Source organism: Simochromis diagramma, unplaced genomic scaffold, assembly GCF_900408965.1.
Source record: "Simochromis diagramma unplaced genomic scaffold, fSimDia1.1 OVJJ01000406.1, whole genome shotgun sequence".
Lineage (NCBI taxonomy): Eukaryota > Metazoa > Chordata > Actinopteri > Cichliformes > Cichlidae > Simochromis > Simochromis diagramma.
The window spans coordinates 522,118-540,598 of NW_024387104.1; the positions used below are offsets into that span (position 1 = coordinate 522,118).

General features: G+C 48.3%; 1 protein-coding gene across 4 annotated transcripts; it reads left to right on the forward strand.

Moving 5' to 3' along the window:
- Positions 1-1,028: 1,028 nt before the first annotated feature.
- On the forward strand, positions 1,029-18,404 carry LOC120743081 (neuroglobin-like). Of its 4 annotated transcripts, none has more exons than XM_040046603.1 (5): positions 1,029-1,698; positions 2,557-2,664; positions 3,274-3,418; positions 11,378-11,468; positions 18,154-18,404. In XM_040046603.1, the coding sequence occupies exons 1-5, from the start codon at positions 1,532-1,534 to the stop codon at positions 18,324-18,326; spliced, it is 684 nt and encodes a 227-aa protein (XP_039902537.1). In that variant the 5' UTR covers positions 1,029-1,531; the 3' UTR covers positions 18,327-18,404. The 4 variants fall into 4 exon arrangements, with proteins under 4 accessions (XP_039902537.1, XP_039902539.1, XP_039902540.1 ...); XM_040046605.1 differs by having other exon boundaries at positions 1,041-1,698; positions 3,274-3,394; XM_040046606.1 differs by having other exon boundaries at positions 1,049-1,698; positions 11,378-11,458; positions 18,154-18,337.
- The last annotated feature ends 77 nt before the right edge of the window (positions 18,405-18,481 follow it).

Consider the following 18,481-nt stretch of genomic DNA (forward strand, 5'->3'; position numbering starts at 1 on the left):
TTTTCTAAAGCATATAGTTAGGGGTGGATTAGGTGACCTGAATCCTTCCTTAGTTATGCTGCAGTAGGTGTAGGCTGCTGGGGGATTCCAATGATGCACTGGGTGTTTCTTCTTCACTCACTATGTGTCAACAGAACTCTCTGCACTGAATCATATTTGTTATTAATCTCAGGTTCACTTCCATAGCTTCCTGTTTGGATTCAGGAGACAGACACTATCTCTACTTTCAAGATTAGGCTTCAAACTTTCCTTTTTTCTAAAGCATATAGTTAGGGGTGGATTAGGTGACCTGAATCCTTCCTTAGTTATGCTGCAGTAGGTGTAGGCTGCTGGGGGATTCCAATGATGCACTGGGTGTTTCTTCTTCACTCACTATGTGTCAACAGAACTCTCTGCACTGAATCATATTTGTTATTAATCTCAGGTTCACTTCCATAGCATGTCTTGCTCCTGTCTTCCTCCCCCTGGCCCTCCCCTGAGACTGGCTCTGCTGTAGGCTTCTTCCTGTTAAAAGGGAGTTTTCCTTCTCGCTGTTGCCAAAGTGCTTGCTCATAGTGGGTCATATGATTGTTGGGTTATCTCTGTATGTATTATTGTACGGTCTACCTCACCACCTTGAGGCGACTGTTGTGATTTGGTGCTGTATGAACAAAATTAAACTGAATAATAATTTTCTAATTTTTGGGAAACAAACCAAAACAGTTGGAGAGTGTCTGACCTCACTGAATGTAAGCTGATATGGGATCTGTGCACTGGAGCAATAGCTGTGAGTGAACCTGGACCAGCACACTCAGAATTAGGCTGGAAGAGAAGAGACCTCTAAAGACCTGCTGAGGACAGACCAGGATGAGAGGAACCTGCATCCCAGTGCTTTAACCTGTGACCATAGCTAAGGGGAACATACACAGTCTTCATGGTTCTGACATGCTATCATGTGATCATACATGTGACCCCAGGTTTAAATGCTGCACAGAAACACAAGTGATGATGGTGGCAGTCATCATACCATCAGTTGTGAGGACAGCTGATGACGTGACAGTTTATCAGACTTGGCTCGCTATGTGCTCAGAGGTTTTCTGCTGCAGCTCACTTCCTATTCTCTGCTTGCACACAGGAAGCTAAAGTCGCCTTAAAAAGCTGTTGCTGTTGTTGTGAGCTGATGATCGTCAGGCAGCTGATGATGACAAGCATGAGACTGTGAAGTTGGGCTGGGATCAGATTATCAGTTATTCGGTTTGGACTGAGGAGCTGTCACATTCTTACCTGTGCAGGTGATCGGTGTGTCAGCGCATTCCGGTGATACTAAACATTATTAAAACAGGAGCGCTGTGTGTGCATGTGTCCCTGTGAGTGTGTGTGTGTTTCTTTTGAACTTTATCTGATAGAAACAAGCTCAGATCGGAAAACGAAGCGCGCGTCTATGCGCGCGCATAGGTGACCCGCAGCGTGAGTGCGGAAGTGAGCGCAGTCAGTACCAGCTGTGCGTCGCGCTGTGTGCGGCGGTTCTGGTGTACTGTCGGTGATTTTCTAGATGGGTTGCTCCCTCTCAGCGGAGGCTCCGGACCGGCGGCCGGAGCAGGAGGAGGAAGAGGATGCGTTGCCGGTGAGTCTGAGCGCGGAGAGCCGGGAGGCGATCAGGAGCAGTTGGAGGGAGATCCAGGAGGACATCAGCAGGGTGGGCGTCATCATGTTCGTCAGGTGAGTTCACGCGCGCTCCGCCGTCCTCTGTACCGTCACGCAGGTAGACGTTATGAAGGAGTGTTACGTCAGAGCAGGTATCCTTAACTACCGGTCATAAAGCCGTGTTGAGTTTGTTTAAGGACGAGGGTCTCTCAGCTCGCAGATCTGATCTCCCACAAGCCCACAGGCACGGCTGTGACGTCAATTCTGCGTAAATCGACGTTCAGTCAGAAAACAGTGGCGATTATCGTTTAGATGATCAGATTATTGTAAAAACTGCGGGTTTTTTAATGCCACAAGGTTTGATTGACAGCTCATCACCAAACAGCGGGCATGCACAGGTCTGAAAGACTTTCTGGTTCTGATGCAGGTGAGTGCCTCAGAGTCAGAGGTCATGTGTCAAAAGTCACGGGAGATCATGTTCTGCTTTCTGGAGTCTGAGAAAACTGTGCATCGGTTAGACGAACCCTGACAGGAAGTGGGCTGGAGCTGGTTTGGTTGCTGTGCCTGAGTTCGCAGTGGGTGGAGGTCCTCCTCTCCTCTGCAAGATGGAGCAGGGCCAGGCAGAGCCACAGTGTTTGGGCTCAGGTGTGCTGTTTACCTGCAGACTGATGTTACTGATGTTCATGCAAAGCAGGTGCAGCGAGCCGCTCTGCAGTCTCAGCCGCTCTCTGTGGTTTGTGCACAGCTGTCTGTTTTCGCCTTGTGTTTGTGTGTGAAAGTTCACCCCAGCCCTCAGCACAGCACAGAGGACTGTGGGTAATGAGGACGTGACCTTTCTGCAGCTGCAGGTTCACTGACTGCCCTTTGTTAGCTTATCAGACATCAGAGCAGCGCTCACACCAACCATTTAACTCCACCCCCACCCTCTTCCAGGCTGTTTGAGACTCACCCGGAGTGCAAAGACGCCTTCTTCACCTTCAGAGACCTGAATGATGTGAACACCCTGAGGGCGAGCAAAGAGCTGAAAGCCCACGGCCTCAGGTTATACACACACACACACACTTTAAGTGAGAGCTGAGCAGTATAACTGTGAGTGGGGGGAAAGTTTGTGACCAATCAGAAACAGGGACAGATGTGCTAACAGCTGATCAGCTGATTTCACAAATGACATAAAACACTAATATTAGTCAAATGAGGCGTCAAACATAAATACCACCTCTGTTGGACTTATAAATAAAGTTATTTTGAAGCCAGGAAGGATGTGAGGGTGGTGCTAATCTAATGTCATACACAATAACAAGAAGCAGATGTTGTTATCAGTCATAATGACTTGCGTCCATTTTTATCTCTGAAACTGAAACACTTTGTTAAACTGTGTGGGAGAGGAAATGTAAAACTGTACTCTCACCTCTTGCTGTAACATTTTGTATGAGGGCTGCAATGAGGGCTCAAGATATATTTATTATTGCCTCTGATCAGAATTATTGCAATCATACCGAAGCATGAAATTAACTTTTCATTTCATTAAAACACAGCCCAGAGGGCCGGTTAGCTGACAGCTAGCAGCAAAAGCTGCCTGTGACTCCTGCAGGGTCTCTGGTTTTAGCAGAGCCTCCTGCTGACTGGTTTTCTCCTCTGCTCTCTCTGCAGGATCATGTACATCATCGAGAAGACGGTCGCCAGGATCGACCAGGACGACCGTCTGGACCAGCTGATCCTGGATCTGGGCAGGAAGCATTACCAGTACAAAGCCCTGCCAAAATACTATGATGTCAGTGTGAAGCTGAACACAGTGGTGGGGATTTGTTTCCACTCAGCTGTGACATTAGTTCAGTCCACACTGGTCACCCTCAGCCGAGCCTGCTCACACACATCTGGCAATTCTTCTCAATTTTCTGAGCTTTAGGCAGATTGAAAGCTATAGGAGGGTTGTAGAAGAGCTGGAGGAGTATTGTAGGACAGCTGTAGGAGGAATGTAGGAGGGTTGTAGAAGAGCTGGAGGAGGATTGTAGGAGGGTTTTAGAAGAGCTGGAGGAGGGTTGTAGGACGGCTGTACTAGGACGGGATGGGTATCGTTTAGGTTTTATCCGATACCGGTGCCAAACCGGTACTTTTGAAATGGTGCCGGTGCTTAAACGGTGCTTGAACCGGTGCTTAAAGAATGGAGAACACAAACTTTGTCCAAAAACCTCTTATGTTTTTATTTTTAGCAGTCTCTTTTTTTTCTGCAAAATGATAACCAAGTTAGCCTTTTCTGTTGATACAACATACCTCCTTTGGTTGGAACCGGTGCTTAAACAATGGAAAACACAAACTTTTTCCTAAAACCTCTCATGTTTAGCTGTTCTTTTTTGTAAAAAGATAACAATGTTAGCCTTTTCTGCAGCTATAGGGCATACAGTGGCTTGCAAAAGTATTCGGCCCCTTTGAACTTTTCCACATTTTGTCACATTACAGCTACAAACATGAATCGATTTTATTGGAATTCCACGTGAAAGACCAATACAAAGTGGTGTACACGTGAGAAGTGGAATGAAAAATCATACATGATTCCAAACATTTTTTACAAATAAATAACTGAAAAGTGGGGTGTGCATAATTATTCAGCCCCCTGAGTCAATAATTTGTAGAACCACCTTTTGCTGCAATTACAGCTGCCAGTCTTTTAGGGTATGTCTCTACCAGCTTTGCACATCTAGAGACTGAAATCCTTGCCCATTCTTCTTTGCAAAACAGCTCCAGCTCAGTCAGATTAGATGGACAGCGTTTGTGAACAGCAGTTTTCAGATCTTGCCACAGATTCTCAATTGGATTTAGATCAGGACTTTGAGTGGGCCATTCTAACACATGGATATGTTTTGTTTTAAACCATTCCATTGTTGCCCTGGCTTTATCTTTAGGGTTGTTGTCCTGCTGGAAGGTGAACCTCCGCCCCAGTCTCAAGTCTTTTGCAGACTCCAAGAGGTTTTCTTCCAAAATTGCCTTGTATTTCGCTCCATCCATCTTCCCATCAACTCTGACCAGCTTCCCTGTCCCTGCTGAAGAGAAGCACCCCCAGAGCACGATGCTGCCACCACCATATTTGACAGTGTGGATGGTGTGTTCAGAGTGATGTGCAGTGTTTTTTTTCCGCCACACATAGCGTTTTGCATTTTGGCCAAAAAGTTCCATTTTGGTCTCATCTGACCAGGGCACCTTCTTCCACATGTTTGCTGTGTCCCCCACATGGCTTGTGGCAAACTGCAAACGGGACTTCTTATGGTTTTCTGTTAACAATGGCTTTCTTCTTGCCACTCTTCCATAAAGGCCAACTTTGTGCAGTGCAATAATAGTTTTCCTATGGACAGATTCCCCCACCTGAGCTGTAGATCTCTGCAGCTCGTCCAGAGTCACCATGGGCCTTGGCTGCATTTCTGATCAGCGCTCTCCTTGTTTGGCCTGTGAGTTTAGGTTGATCTCCTTGTCTTGATAGGCTTACAGTTGTGCCATACTCCTTCCATTTCTGAATGATCGCTTGAACAGTGCTCCATGGGATGTTCAAGGCTTGAGAAATCTTTTTGTAGCATAAGCCTGCTTTAAATTTCTCAATAACTTTATCCTTGACCTGTCTGGTGTGTTCTTTGGACTTCATGGTGTTGTTGCTCCCAGTATTCTCTTAGACAACCTCTGAGGCCGTCACAGAGCAGCTGTATTTGTACTGACATTAGATTACACACAGGTGCACTCTGTTTAGTCATTAGCACTCATCAGGCAATGTCTATGGGCAACTGACTGCACTCAGACCAAAGGGGGCTGAATAATTATGCACACCCCACTTTTCAGTTATTTATTTGTAAAAAAAAATTTGGAATCATGTATGATTTTCGTTCCACTTCTCACGTGTACACCACTTTGTATTAGTCTTTCACGTGGAATTCCAATAAAATTGATTCATGTTTGTGGCTGTAATGTGACAAAATGTGGAAAAGTTCAAAGTTGCCGAATACTTTTGCAAGCCATATGGTATCACTCTATCAAACAAGAAGACAGCCGCATGTAACTACGACGGTGTTTGCTAGTTCACCTTACATGCATTAATTTAATAACGTGGTTAGTCTACTCAACGTAAATTACACGCAAACAACATTAAGCCACTCACCCAGAGAAGAACGGCTGCTGTGCCATCATCATCTGTCATCATTTCTGCTACATTGGCAGAGCTAGGGGCCAGGATTCTCCTCTTGGGGTTCTTGGGGGATGTTGCTAACTCCGGGTCCGATAACAGGCATCAAACCCGCAGTAGATGTGCTCGGTGTGAGGTCTTGCAGCAAGCTATCAAATACGGTGCATTTCTCGGCTTTTAAAAAAATGCTATGCGTCGCCAGGTGTTTCATCAGATTTGAGGCATTACCTCCTTTGCACAGTATCACCTTCAAGCACTTGTTGCAGGCTGCTGAGTTTGCATCTTTTGCTGTGAAGTACAGCAAGACTTTTGACTGCTTCGCCTTGGACATTATTAATCTGTAGCTCTGCTCTAAAAGAACGTACGTACCTGGGCCCGCCTACTATCCTTGGAAAGGTAAAATGATTGGCTAGAATCCAAAGTGTATGACATCTCAAGAAAAAAAAAGCACTGAAATGCGCTGCTTTTCGGTCTGGTTACTACTGTTTATGTCAGAACCGGTGCCATAATGGCACCAGATACCGGTAGCCATCCCTAACTAGGACTGTAGGAGGGTTGTAGAAGAGCTGTATGAGGGTTGTAGGACGGTTGTATTGGAGATTATGTATCGGAATTTCAGGAGCAGGACCACGCCTCCAAACACGCTCCTTCCGTATAGGTTTCCCCAGTTCTGCAAGCTGATCATTCTCGTTTACGTGCAAACAGGGTCCATTCTTGGCAGTTTCCTTTAAACACAGCTTTCTCACAGGAGTAACATAATTTTACTCACCCTTCCATTTGCTACAATTGTCCTCTTGTCTGTCAGCGCATCAGATGAACAACTACTCAACCTCTTCGTCCATCGCTTTTCCTCCGGCAATCCAAGAAACACACCGAACGCCACGGCTCGAGACCGAATGCTGACGATCCTCTAGCAGTTTTCTCGCCACCCGACATATGGTCTGCCACGTCGATCCATCCAGTCTTCATATCTCGGCTAAATTCAGTTAGGAGGTAACGCCAGTTCTATATTCCTCCGTAGCAAATTCAGTACAGAGTTGCCAGGTTCCCAGCCTCTTCCCTCCTTCACAAAATTCTGCACGTAACCTCAGCACCGAGTTGCCAGGTTCCTTTATCCTCATTCGCAAAAGCAGCAGCAAGCAGCAGAGTTGCCAGTACTCCACCCCTCCGTAGTGAATGCAGCATGCTTTGGCACCGAGTTGCCAGGTTCCCAGCCCCTCATCCCTGCTTCGCAAAATTCTGCAGCAAGCCTTGGCACCGGGTTGCTAGGCTCTTAGTCACTCATCCCTCCTTCGCAAATTCTGCTGTTAACCTCAGCACCGAGTTGCCAGGTTTCCAGCCTCTCATCCCTCCTTGGCTAAACTCTGCAGCATACGTTCACTCATCCTTCCTCTGCTAAACTCTGCAGCAAGCGTCGGCACCGAGTTGTCAGGTTTCCAGCCACTCATCTCTCCTTCGCAAAATTCTGTAGCAAACCTTGGCACTGGGTTCCCAGGCTCCTTTATCCCTCATTCGCAAAAGAAACAGCAAGCTTTTCTGCCATCGGGTTGCCAGTTCTCAGCGTAGACAAAATTAATTAATTAATTAATTTAATTAAACGGCCCGGGGTTGCCAGGTTTTCCTTCATCACCATTTGCAATGCAGCATCTAGCTTTCCTACTAATGAACTGCCAGTTTCTCTGCATCCATCATGGCAAAAAGCAGCATTAATCCTTCTAGCCCCGATACCAAGTTCTCAATTCTCATTTGCAAAATGGCCAGTTTCTTTGCATGGGGGAAAAAAAGGCACTGAGTTGCTAGGTTTGTCCTTTAACCCTTATTTACAAAAGCAGCCGCAAGCCTTCTACCAACGCCTTGCTGGTTTCCTTTGCCGGTCCTTCCCTCATATCCAATCGCACCAGCAAACTTTTCTATGAATGAGTCACTAGTTTCCCTTTCCTGTATCCCATATTGGCAAAATGCAGCAGCATGCTTTTGGCAACGGGATGCCAGGTTCTCTTCCTCTATCACTCCTATGCTAATACAGTAGCAAGCTTCGGGACCGGGATGCCTGCTTCTCTTCCTCTATCCCTCCTATGCAAATACAGAAGCAAGCTTTGGCACCGAGATGCCAGCCTCTCTCTCTCTATCCCTCCTATCCTAATACAGTAGCAAGCTTTGGCACCGGGATGACAGCTTCTTATCCTCTATCCCTCCTATGCAAATACAGTAGCAAGATAAAGAAGAACCAGGCACCGAGTTGCCTGGTTCTTCTTTATCCCTCACTCGAATACTCAGGAGCAAGCTTTCTAATACAGAGTTGCCAGTTTCTCTGCATTTATCACAGCAAAAGCAGCAGTGAATCCTTCTACCACTGGGACGCCAGCTTCTCCGCATCTAGCCCTTATATGCTAAGCAGCAGATGTTCCTTTCAGCACCAAAACACCAGGTTCGCTGTCTCTATTCCTCATTTGCAAATGCAGAAAACGTTCTTTGCACCGAGATGCTAGGTTCTGTTCCCTAAGTAGCTTTCCGTTACTGGATTGGCAGCTTCCGCCATCAATCACTCACAAAAAACCCAAAACATTCCTTTCACCAGGATGCCAGTTTCTCCCTTTACATCCAGTCTTCCACAAGACGTAGCAGCAAACTGTTCCGGCACAGAGAACCATCTGTCATTTTTCCTGCCTTTGCAAAGCACTGACGAACCTTCGTGGCACTGGGATGCCAGATTCTTTCCTCTATCGCTCCTTTTATGACATCCAAACTGTGCCATGCGCATAATTCTTCATGACATCCCTTCACTTCTCACGTGCTTTCGCAAGCATTATCTAGCATCCACCCTCGACACAATCATTCGAGACTATGTCTAAACAGCTCATCATCTCCCATGAAGTTCAGTGGACTCGCCCTCTGCTCTCTGACGATTTTGGGGGTTATTATTATAGAAGACGACTTTCCTCTAATCTGTCATTCAATTCATCAACCCTTCCCAAGCTGCCGCTTTCACTTCTGTTCATTTCTGAAATAAGCACAGTAGTTATCACTACCTTATCTGAAGTAATTAACCAGCTAAGCACCCCCTCTCCATCTTCTGCTTGTCCGAGCTGATCCACTCCACTCCATGGAATCTTTGACTACCTTATCGAGAGCTGTTCAGCTTTGCTAGCCTGCTACCAGTTATTTTCCTCTTCTTTGGGTGGCGAGGCCACTCGGCGTTCGCTCTCCCTACACTTGCCTCTGTCCTGTTCTCCTTCTCTCACCCCAACCGGTCACGGCAGTTGGCTGCCCCTCCCTGAGCCTGGTTCTGCCAGAGGTTTCTTCCTGTTAAAAGGAAGCTTTTCCTTCCCACCATCGCCAAAGCGCTTGCTCATAGGGGGTCATACAATTGTTGGGTTTTTCCTTCAGACATCATTGTAGGGTCTCGAGGCATCTGTCACCATGGTTCGGTGGCATATAAATAAGTTGAATTGAAAATCTAATTATTCTCGCTGAGGTCGTCGACCCTCGTAACGCACAGTTGTTACCATTTTCAGGGGATGCCTTCTTTGGGGATCTGCCAGGCCCAGGAGCCATCGCCAGTTCCCTTCGAGACCTTCCACAAACCGCAGCTCAATTCATGTCAAAGCATTCACTTTTACCTACTAAAACGCTGTCAAACCTAAAATGAGGACGTAGACCCAACTAGTGAATTGGAGATTATGTATCGGAATTTCAGGAGCAGGACCACGCCTCCAAACATGCTCCTTCCGGCTGTCATCTATATAGGTTCCCCCAGTTCTGCAAGCTGATCATTCTCGTTTACGTGCCCCACCCTCCCTCCCTCCTTGTTCTCCATTCTTTAACTTCTTCACTTCTATTTAGTACATGGGGATCTGCCAGGCCCGGGAACCATCGCCAGTCCCCTTTGAGGCCTTCCCCAAACTGCAGCTCAATTCATGTCAAAGCATTCACTTTTACCTACTAAAATGCTGTCAAACCTAAAATGAGGACATGGGCTGAGCTAGTGAATGATGGTAGTAGAATAGCTGTATTACAGCTGTAGGAGGGTTGTAGGACGGCTGTAGGAGGGTTACAAGATGGCTGTATAACAGCTATAGGACGGTTGTAGAATGGGTGTAGGATGGGTGTATAGCAGCTGTAGGACTGGTGTAGGAGGACTGTACGAGGGTTGTAGGAGGACTCTAGGACAGCTGTTGGATGGCTGTAGGATAACTGTAGTAGGGTTGTAGGACGTCTTGATGCATGCTCAATCATCCAGGTAAGTAAATCTCCAAAAGCAGATTCTGTTCATCTGGACGTAGCGTTTTGTGGGAGAAACGTTTCGTCACTCATCCAACTGACTTCTTCAGTCTCAGCTGACTCCAGGTTTCCCCAATCTTATAAACAGTACATTGCATGATGATTGAAACCAGCCCACTGAAGGAACAATGGGCTGGGAGGTCAGTTCCTTAATCTTAATTATGCAAATTCTCATGAGAATTGATCAACAACCACTGACCAAAACCCACTGATCAAAGCCCACTGATCAATGGCCATGAGTACCATTCACAGAGAGTTGGGGAATGGCTGCAATCACTGCATTGTAAGATGGTGAAAGATGTACCCTTAGGCCCCCTCCTCGATTCAGAGATGGTTTTTCCCTTTTCACATAAATGGCCTCCTTGACACCGCACTCAACCAGCGTTCCTCCTTGTCCAAGATGTGTACCTCCTCATCATTGAAATAGTGTCCACTGGCCTGTAGGTGTAAATAGACTGCAGAGTCCTGGCCTGACGAGGTAGCTCTTCTGTGTTGTGCCATCCGCTTCACCAGAGGTTGTTTGGTTTTCCCGATGTATAAATCCTGGCAATCCTCCTGGCACTTAACAGCGTACACCATGTTACTCTGTTTGTGTTGGGGGACCCAATCCTTGGGGTGGACCAATTTTTGGCACAGTGTGTTTTGGGTTTTAAAAGCCACAGAGACCCGGTGTTTAGAAAAAATGCATCTCAACTGCTCCGATACTCCTGACACATACGGGATTACTGCGGGTTTTCGCTTAGGCAGCGGTTGTCCTTCTCTCCTGGATCGGCTGGAGCTTTCTTTTGGCGCCTTCCCAGCTTTGACAAAAGTCCACATTTACTCAGGGCCTTCTTGATGTGCTTTTCTTCAGCTTCCCTGGCTGCTGTGTCTGTGGTGATGGTGTTCGCTCTGTGTTGTTCGCTCAGTGTTGTAAAGATTAAGGAACTGACCTCCCAGGCCATTGTTCCTTCAGTGGGCTGGTTTCATTTATTATGCAATGTACTGTTTATAAGATTGGGGAAACCTGCAATCAGTTGAGACACTTGGATGAGTGACGAAATGTTTCTTCCACAAAACGCTACATCCAGATGAATAGAATCAACTTTTGGAGGGTTGTAGGACAGTTGTAGGAGGACTGTAGGACTTCTCTAAGATGGCTCTAGGAGAGTTGTAAGAAGGTTGTAGGAGGGCTCGGGTGGAGAAAGGCCTTTTTTTTCTGGTTTATCTTGTCACGCTCTGTGGAAGCACCAAACTGCTCTACTCTTAACTCCACCCACCCAGAGCTGCATGTGTGTGCTCATCAAAAAAAGCCTTTCTCTGTCTGTCCAGCTCATGGGGGAAGAGTTCATCCACGCAATCCATCCGGTCCTGCAGGAGCGCTGGACTTCAGACCTGGAGCAGGCCTGGAAGGTAAACAGAGGTGACGTTTACGGATTCTTCAGAGCAAGCAGAGAAAAGTTAACCTCATCATACAGATGATGATTAAACATGCGATTTATTGCTTCAAGAACCTGAACATATAAACAACCAGAGGAGAAACAGATGTGATCTCTGCTGAAGCCTGAAGCTGACGGTGGCCTAAAAAAAAAAAACTGCAAATCAGAATGAAGAGCCTGTTTTCTTTTCATTGGCCAACTTCTGAAAGCCTGTAGAGGGGCTGTGTGTATCTGTCATGAAAGAAGAGAAAGACATTTTAAATAGGGCAGGCTTTACATTCAGTCCACAGTGTTCTCAGTCAGGCTCTGGACTTGTTCTGTCCTGTTCCTTTTCAGTCGATTCACTTGGTACAACACATAAGTATGGGATATCATGCCCTCGCGTGTCCTGGCTGAAGAAACCTTTATTCACGCCTTTAAGGCAGATGACGTGTGATGACACGTGCACGGCCCCGGCTGCACATGTAGCCGCTGTCATCACAGTCATCCCTCAGTTCTTACGACTTTCACCTCTGAGAACACCTCTGCTGAGTTGGGCTAGCTAGCTGCTGCTAGTTAGCTCCGTTGTCTGCCGACTTGAACTTAGCTTAACTGCCCCTGTTGGTGTTAGCCTCCACCGTGCAGTTGGTGTGTAGGCTGCCCGCGGAGCGCTAATTTCAAGTTTTTCCTATGCAGCGTTTCGCTTTGCGTTTTGGAATGGACTCCAAACCGAAGCGAGCAGAGCAGAAATCTTCTGTTCGCCCCTGTCCTCAGGGATGTGGTTTCTCTTTGCACGACAGCGACCAGCACGATGCCTGCCCTGTCTGCCTGGGGATCGTCCATGCTAGGAGAGCATTGACGGAGCCCGAAGCCTGTGCGTTTTGCCGCCAGCTCCGGCGCTCAACCCTGGAAAGACGGGTGACGTTTGTGGAAAAAGTGCTGGGACGCTCGGCTGTCACACGGCATGACCATCTCCTTTCCGAGTCTGGAGCCCCGGCTTCGTCCGAGTCCGAAGACGAGGATTTTCCGGTCGATGTCCCCGCAATTAGCTGGGCTGACCACGTGGAATATGTTGACGGGTTAGCCGATGACGAGCCGGAACCATGCAGGAGCGCTGACGGGCTTCAGCCTGGGTTTAAGCCCGCCAGCGCTCCCCAGGAAGACGATGACGTGCTGGACATCGGCCTGGACATCCATGGATTGTCGGAGGATGAGCAGGAGAGCTTATTGTCGGCCCAATGTGCCGCCGCTGCTGCGCCGGTCGGCCACAATGACACCTCTCTTTTCTCCCTGTTTCGCCGTGCTGCTGAGAAGCTGCAGGTGGACTGGCCCTCTCCTCCGCCAGCTCAGAAGCCGTCACGGTTCGCGGGGTTTTTCCTCCCAACGGAGCCCACAACGGCCAAAAACTGCCTTCCCATGTTCCCAGACTTTCTCTGCGAGCTAACAGCATCATGGGACAAACCTCTGTCTACCCGCGTCACTGTGCCCGGCTATGGACAGTACATGGAATTGGACGGCGCCGAGGGGGCTGGCTTAGCTAACCCACCCCCTATGGAGCCGTCTCTGGCTGCTTATCTGGCCCCATCCCATAACGATGGTGTCAGCGGCCCTGCAACTCTGCCGTACAAGCACTGCAGATTCTCTGCTTCGCAGCTGGAGAAGATTTATCGGGCTCAGGCTGGCACTGCTCGCGCCATGAGCTCCGTCACCATGCTCCAGACGTATCAGGCAATGTGCCTGGCAGAGCTCGGATCGCTGGTTCCTGATGACAGCCCGCTGGCACCTCTTCTTAACGAGGTCAGAGTCGCCACAGATTACATCCTCCGTGCGTCTTGCTGTGCAGCGCTCTCCCTGGGCAGAGGGATGGCTTCGACAGTAGTGGCGCAGAGGCACCTGTGGCTGACCCTCTCTGACGTTCCGGATAGGGACAGAGCTGTATATCTGGACGCACCAGTGTCTGCGGCTGGGTTATTTGGACATTCACTTGAAGCCATTCAGGCTAGATTCGATCTGAGGAAGAAGCAGACGGAAGCTCTGCGGGACATCATCCCCAGACGTCAGCCCAAGCCCAAGCCCGCAGCTAGCTCTCACAGGCCCGCTGCTCCTCTGCTGACTGGCAAGAGTCCGGCGCCCACTGCTGAAGTGGGTGTGCTGCCAGCGAGAGCACATCCTCCAGCCCGAGCTCCACGCCAGTCGGCCTGGAGCAAAGGCCCACCCTCGGGCCCCCGATGGGACCCGAAGCCCAGGAGGAAGAAGCCTCAGCCCTCCTAGCTGTGGTTTCGAGTGGAGAAGGGGTCCAGCAGCAGGGAGACGCTGCTTTTACCCCTCTGTTGCCGCCCAAGAGGTGCCGCTTAAGTTTTGTTCAGGTTGTTGGCCAGAGGGGCCGATGGCGCGATATGGCAGCATCGCTTCTGTCAGTCTGCCCCAGGGCAGCTGTGGCTACAACCATAGCTTGCCTCCACCAGTGTGTGAATGTGAGAGTGAATGAATAGTGGCATTGTAAAGCGCTTTGGGTGCCTTGAAAAGCGCTATATAAATCCAATCCATTATTATTATTATTATTATTATTGTCAGCCCCAGAAGGCGCTGCACTTTCCTAACACTGTCTCCCAAGCACAAAACCCCTGCACACAAAATGCCTCAGGTAACTCCCTGTTCAGGTGTGTTAAATGTTCAGGTGACCACATCGAGTGTTCCCGCTGTTTTTCATTGTTGTGCCCCAGAAAAGGTGCCTCCAACAAAATGTATGAATGTACATGTTTCCATGTTACAATCAATAAAGAGTGTTGTTTATTCTCAAACAATCACAAATGCTCAGCCTGCAGGCAGAATGAGCCAGGTCATGCAGGTGATGCAGTCCCCTGCAGACACACTGGGGGGCGACAACGCCCCGCCGACGGTGCTGCAGGTCAGCCGGCTGGCTGCTCACTTCCCTCAGTGGCGCGCTTGCGCCCCCTCTCCGTGGGTTCTGCGAACCGTTGCCAGAGGTTACCGGTTGCAGTTCCGGGTCAAGCCACCTCGTTTCCAAAGAGTCGTAAACACGACTGTCAACACCGAGGCGGCCATGATACTCAGAGAGGAAATAAAGGCGCTATTGCAGAAAAGAGCGATACGAGTCTACGATACGCGTCTTTCATACTAGCTCTCCGTCCTTGGAGGGAGCCCAGGCTGCTGCATCAGGGCTCTCGGATTGGGAGGGTGTTGTTTCGCAAGGTGGTGTCCACAGATGCTTCCCTAAGAGAGTGGGGAGCGCTGTGCAAGTGTGCATCAGTGAGAGGGATCTGGTCCGCAGCCCAGCGCCAGCTGCACATCAACCACTTAGAGCTGTTAGCAGTGTTCTTAGCTCTAAAGTATTTCCGTCTGAACCTGGGGCCGGACCTTCTCTCCAGGGGGGGTCCTCTGGTGAGAGAATGGAGGTTACACCCTTTAATAGTGGCTCAGATTTGGGATCTATTTGGCAAGGCGCAAATAGATCTTTTTGCTTCCAGGGTAAATACTCACTGCCCCCTGTTCCTCTCCATAATCGACCACGATGCACCTTTGGGCTTGGATGCGCTAGCGCACCAATGGCCAGACGTGCTCCTGTATGCATTTCCACCCAGTGGAAATGATATCTCCAGTTCTAGAGAAAGTGTGTCGCATTCCCTCTCTCTGATTCTAGTGGCCCCTTGGTGGCCCACAAGGTCGTGGTATGCAGAGATAATAAGCCTGCTAGCAGCGAGTCCTTGGCAGCTCCCTCTCTGCAGGGATCTCCTCTCTCAGGCGTGAGAAGTGTTTCATCTGCGCCCAGATCTGTGGCGCCTTCATGCTTACCTGCTGAGAGGTTAAACTTGATTGCTAAGGGTTTGCCACCTAGTGTGATAGCGACAATTCAGAGCGCTAGGGCCTCATCTACTAGAGGCTTGTACGCTTACAAATGGCGAGCCTTCGAGCAATGGAGCCAGGACCACCACACTCTCCCATTTCAGTGCTCTATTGTGGATGTTTTGACATTTTTGCAGGAGCTGCTGGATAAGGGCCTTTCATTTTCGACAATTAAGGTTTATTTAGCAGCTATATCTGCTTGTCATATTGGCTTTGATGGGGTGACACCAGGTGCACATCCCCTCGCCATACGTTTTCTGAAAGGAGTTTGCCGGCTGAGGCCCGTGCTTAAGTCCAGTGTCCCTGCTTGGGACTTGTCTTTGGTGCTGGAGGCCTTTTGTAGCCCCGTTTGAACCCATTGAGTCTGTGGATATGAAATTTCTTTCATATAAGACTGCATTACTTCTCGCTTTGGCTTCGGCAAAGTGGGTGACTTTCATGCGCTGTCTGTGCATCCCTCCTGCACACAGTTCTCTCCTGATGGCCAGAAGGTCGTATTGCGTCCAAATGCTGCCTATTTTCCCAAGATCATGCCTGCATCTTACAGCTCAATGGAGTTTGTGTTGCTGAGCTTTTGCTCCCCTCCTTTTGCATCTGACGAGCAGAGGAGGATGCATTCTCTTTGTCCAGTGCGTGTGCTACGCACCTACATTGAGCGCACTCAGAATGTGCATTTATGTGACCAGCTGTTTGTCTGCTTCGCTAATCCAAATAGAGGTAGAGCTTTGTCCAAACAGAGGCTGTCCCACTGGATTATAGAAGCTATCTCACTGGCATACGGCACCAGAGGTCTTGCTTTGCCCCACGGGGTGAGAGCTTATTCCACCAGGGGATGGCAACCTCATGGGCTCTTTTTAAAGGGGTGCCTGTAGCTGATATTTGTGCGGCAGCTATTTGGGCATCACCGCACACTTTTGTGCGGTTTTATCGGTTGGACGTTACAGCCCCTTCGGTGGCTCATGCTGTCCTTTCTGCTGGGTTTACCACTCACTAAGGATGTGGTGGTCTGATTCCGGTTCGGTGGCTGCTCTGTGGGGCGTGTATATATGTCCCATACTTATGTGTTGTACCGAGTGAATCGACTGAAAGGGAACGAATAGTTATGTCTATAACTTCTGTTCCCTGAAGGAGCGGAACGAGGTACAACACATCTGCCTTAAAGGCGTGAATAAAGGTTTCTTCAGCCAGGACACGCGAGGGCGTGATATTCCATACTTATGTGTTGTACCTCGTTCCTCTCCTTCAGGGAACAGAAGTTATAGACATAACTATTCGTTTCAGTTGTGCATGCATCTTTGTCCTGCTGAGGACCCAGTTTGGTCCAAACTGGAGCTGTGGGACAGACGGCTGCATGCTGACTCCACAATACATGAGACAGAGAAACTCATGTCATCATCATCATGGCTCCTCCAGCGTGCTCACAACTGTTAGGAGGGAATGTCTGCTTCTTACCCTCTGAACTCGTACATGGCAGTAGCAGTGGACTTTGACAGGGCTGCGCATTTATCTGGTTATTAGAAATGTCGGTCACTTTTCTAATACAAAAACTGTAGCTTCTCCCACTGAAGGACTTCAAATCGGCTCCAGCTGTTCTCTCAGCCCGCGGTACTTCTCTCTGTCTGACATCACCATTAGGTGGAATTGCCACACTCATCACAGTGGTGATAAATGTGGCAATTCCAGGAAACAGTTGCACTCTTATGTGTCTCTCTGCAACGTCCTCCCCCCACTCCTCCCCCTGTCTGCTCTCAGACCACCGAAAAACAAAGAAACAGCAAGAAATGAATTAAGCAGAAAAAATTAATAAAGAAAAGTTTAACAAAGAAAAGTTTAATATTTAATCTGTTGTTACCTGTTGTCCACCTGGCCCTTAATTACTAGCATTTAAACGTTATGAAAAAGGGAAATACATTTCATCATTTACTCTGGAGAAATAGTTTACTGCTTTATAAGAAAGCTCTCCGTGAAGCTAGAACATCTTGCTATTCATCACTGATTGAAGAAAATAAGAACAACCCTAGGTTTTTCTTAGGCACTGTAGCCAGGCTGACAAACAGTCAGAGCACTGTTGAGCCAACCATTCCTTCTCACAAGCCAACCAGTCGCTGGAGATGGTCGCCCCACCCCGAACCTGGTTCTGCTGTTGGTTTGTTCCTGTTAAAAGGAGGTTTTTCCTTTCCACTGTCACCAAAATGCTTGCTCATAGGGGGTCATATGACTGTAAGGTCTAACTTAAAATATAAAGCACCTTGAGGTGACTGCTGTTGCGATTTGGCGTTGTATAATTAAAATTAAATTTGTCTTTTCTTTGCCACAGGACCTTAGCCCTGATGTTCTATGTTTTAGCTCTACTTTTTGGCTTGTTGTGCTGAACTGTCTCCGGGTCACCTTTGTGCTGCCTGCAAAGATGGATAGAGCAGTGATAACATCACCATGCTGGCAACAAAGACAGCCTGGCTGTGACGAGCTTCCTCTGATCTGACCTCTGCTTTCTGAGAAAATGAAAGAAACTCGTGGAAATAAAGAAACAGAAAATTAACTGTTCATATTTCAGAGAGTTTTGCATAAATGAAGATGTCAGTTTGTTGGAATGACCTCAGCTGATGATTGGACTGTAAATATCAGCAGCAGGTTTAACGCTGTCCTCTCAAACCTGCTGTAACAGGACCAGGCTCATGTTTGAATGTTTATCTGCAGTCCTGTTTACCTCATTTACCTGCACAGTTCAGCTTGCTTGGGCCTGCAGACTCATGCTGCCCCCTGCTGGTCATCGACCAAACCCTGCCATCTGTGTTGACCCTTTTACGACTCTTCTCTTTCCTGCAGACTCTGTTCCTGTACATCACTCGCACCATGAAGAAAGGCTACCAGCAGGCCCAGAGGAGCCACAGCAGCAGCTGAGAGCAGCTCGTCCCATCACGTGGCTTCAGCAGCTCAGCACGGAGTCTTTAAATGACAAGTTGTGTAGTGAAAATGTTGTTTTCAGCTCTCATGTGTAACTGTATGAATGTTTAACAGCTCTGAGCTGTGGGCTTTTATTTTGAAAGTGAATAAACATCATGTGACTTTTTACACGACGAGGAGATCTTTTATGCGCCTGTTTGTACACGATCTGAGTATGAGCGGAGTCACATGTTGGGATGAAGCTCCTCCT

Coding starts and splice junctions, on each gene's coding strand:
- LOC120743081 (XM_040046603.1), top strand. CDS start 1,532: ATGGGTTGCTCCCTCTCAGCGGAGGCTCCGGACCGGCGGCCGGAGCAG. Junction 1,699..2,556: donor GGCGTCATCATGTTCGTCAG/GTGAGTTCACGC, acceptor ACCCTCTTCCAG/GCTGTTTGAGACTCACCCGG. Junction 2,665..3,273: donor CTGAAAGCCCACGGCCTCAG/GTTATACACACA, acceptor CTCTCTCTGCAG/GATCATGTACATCATCGAGA.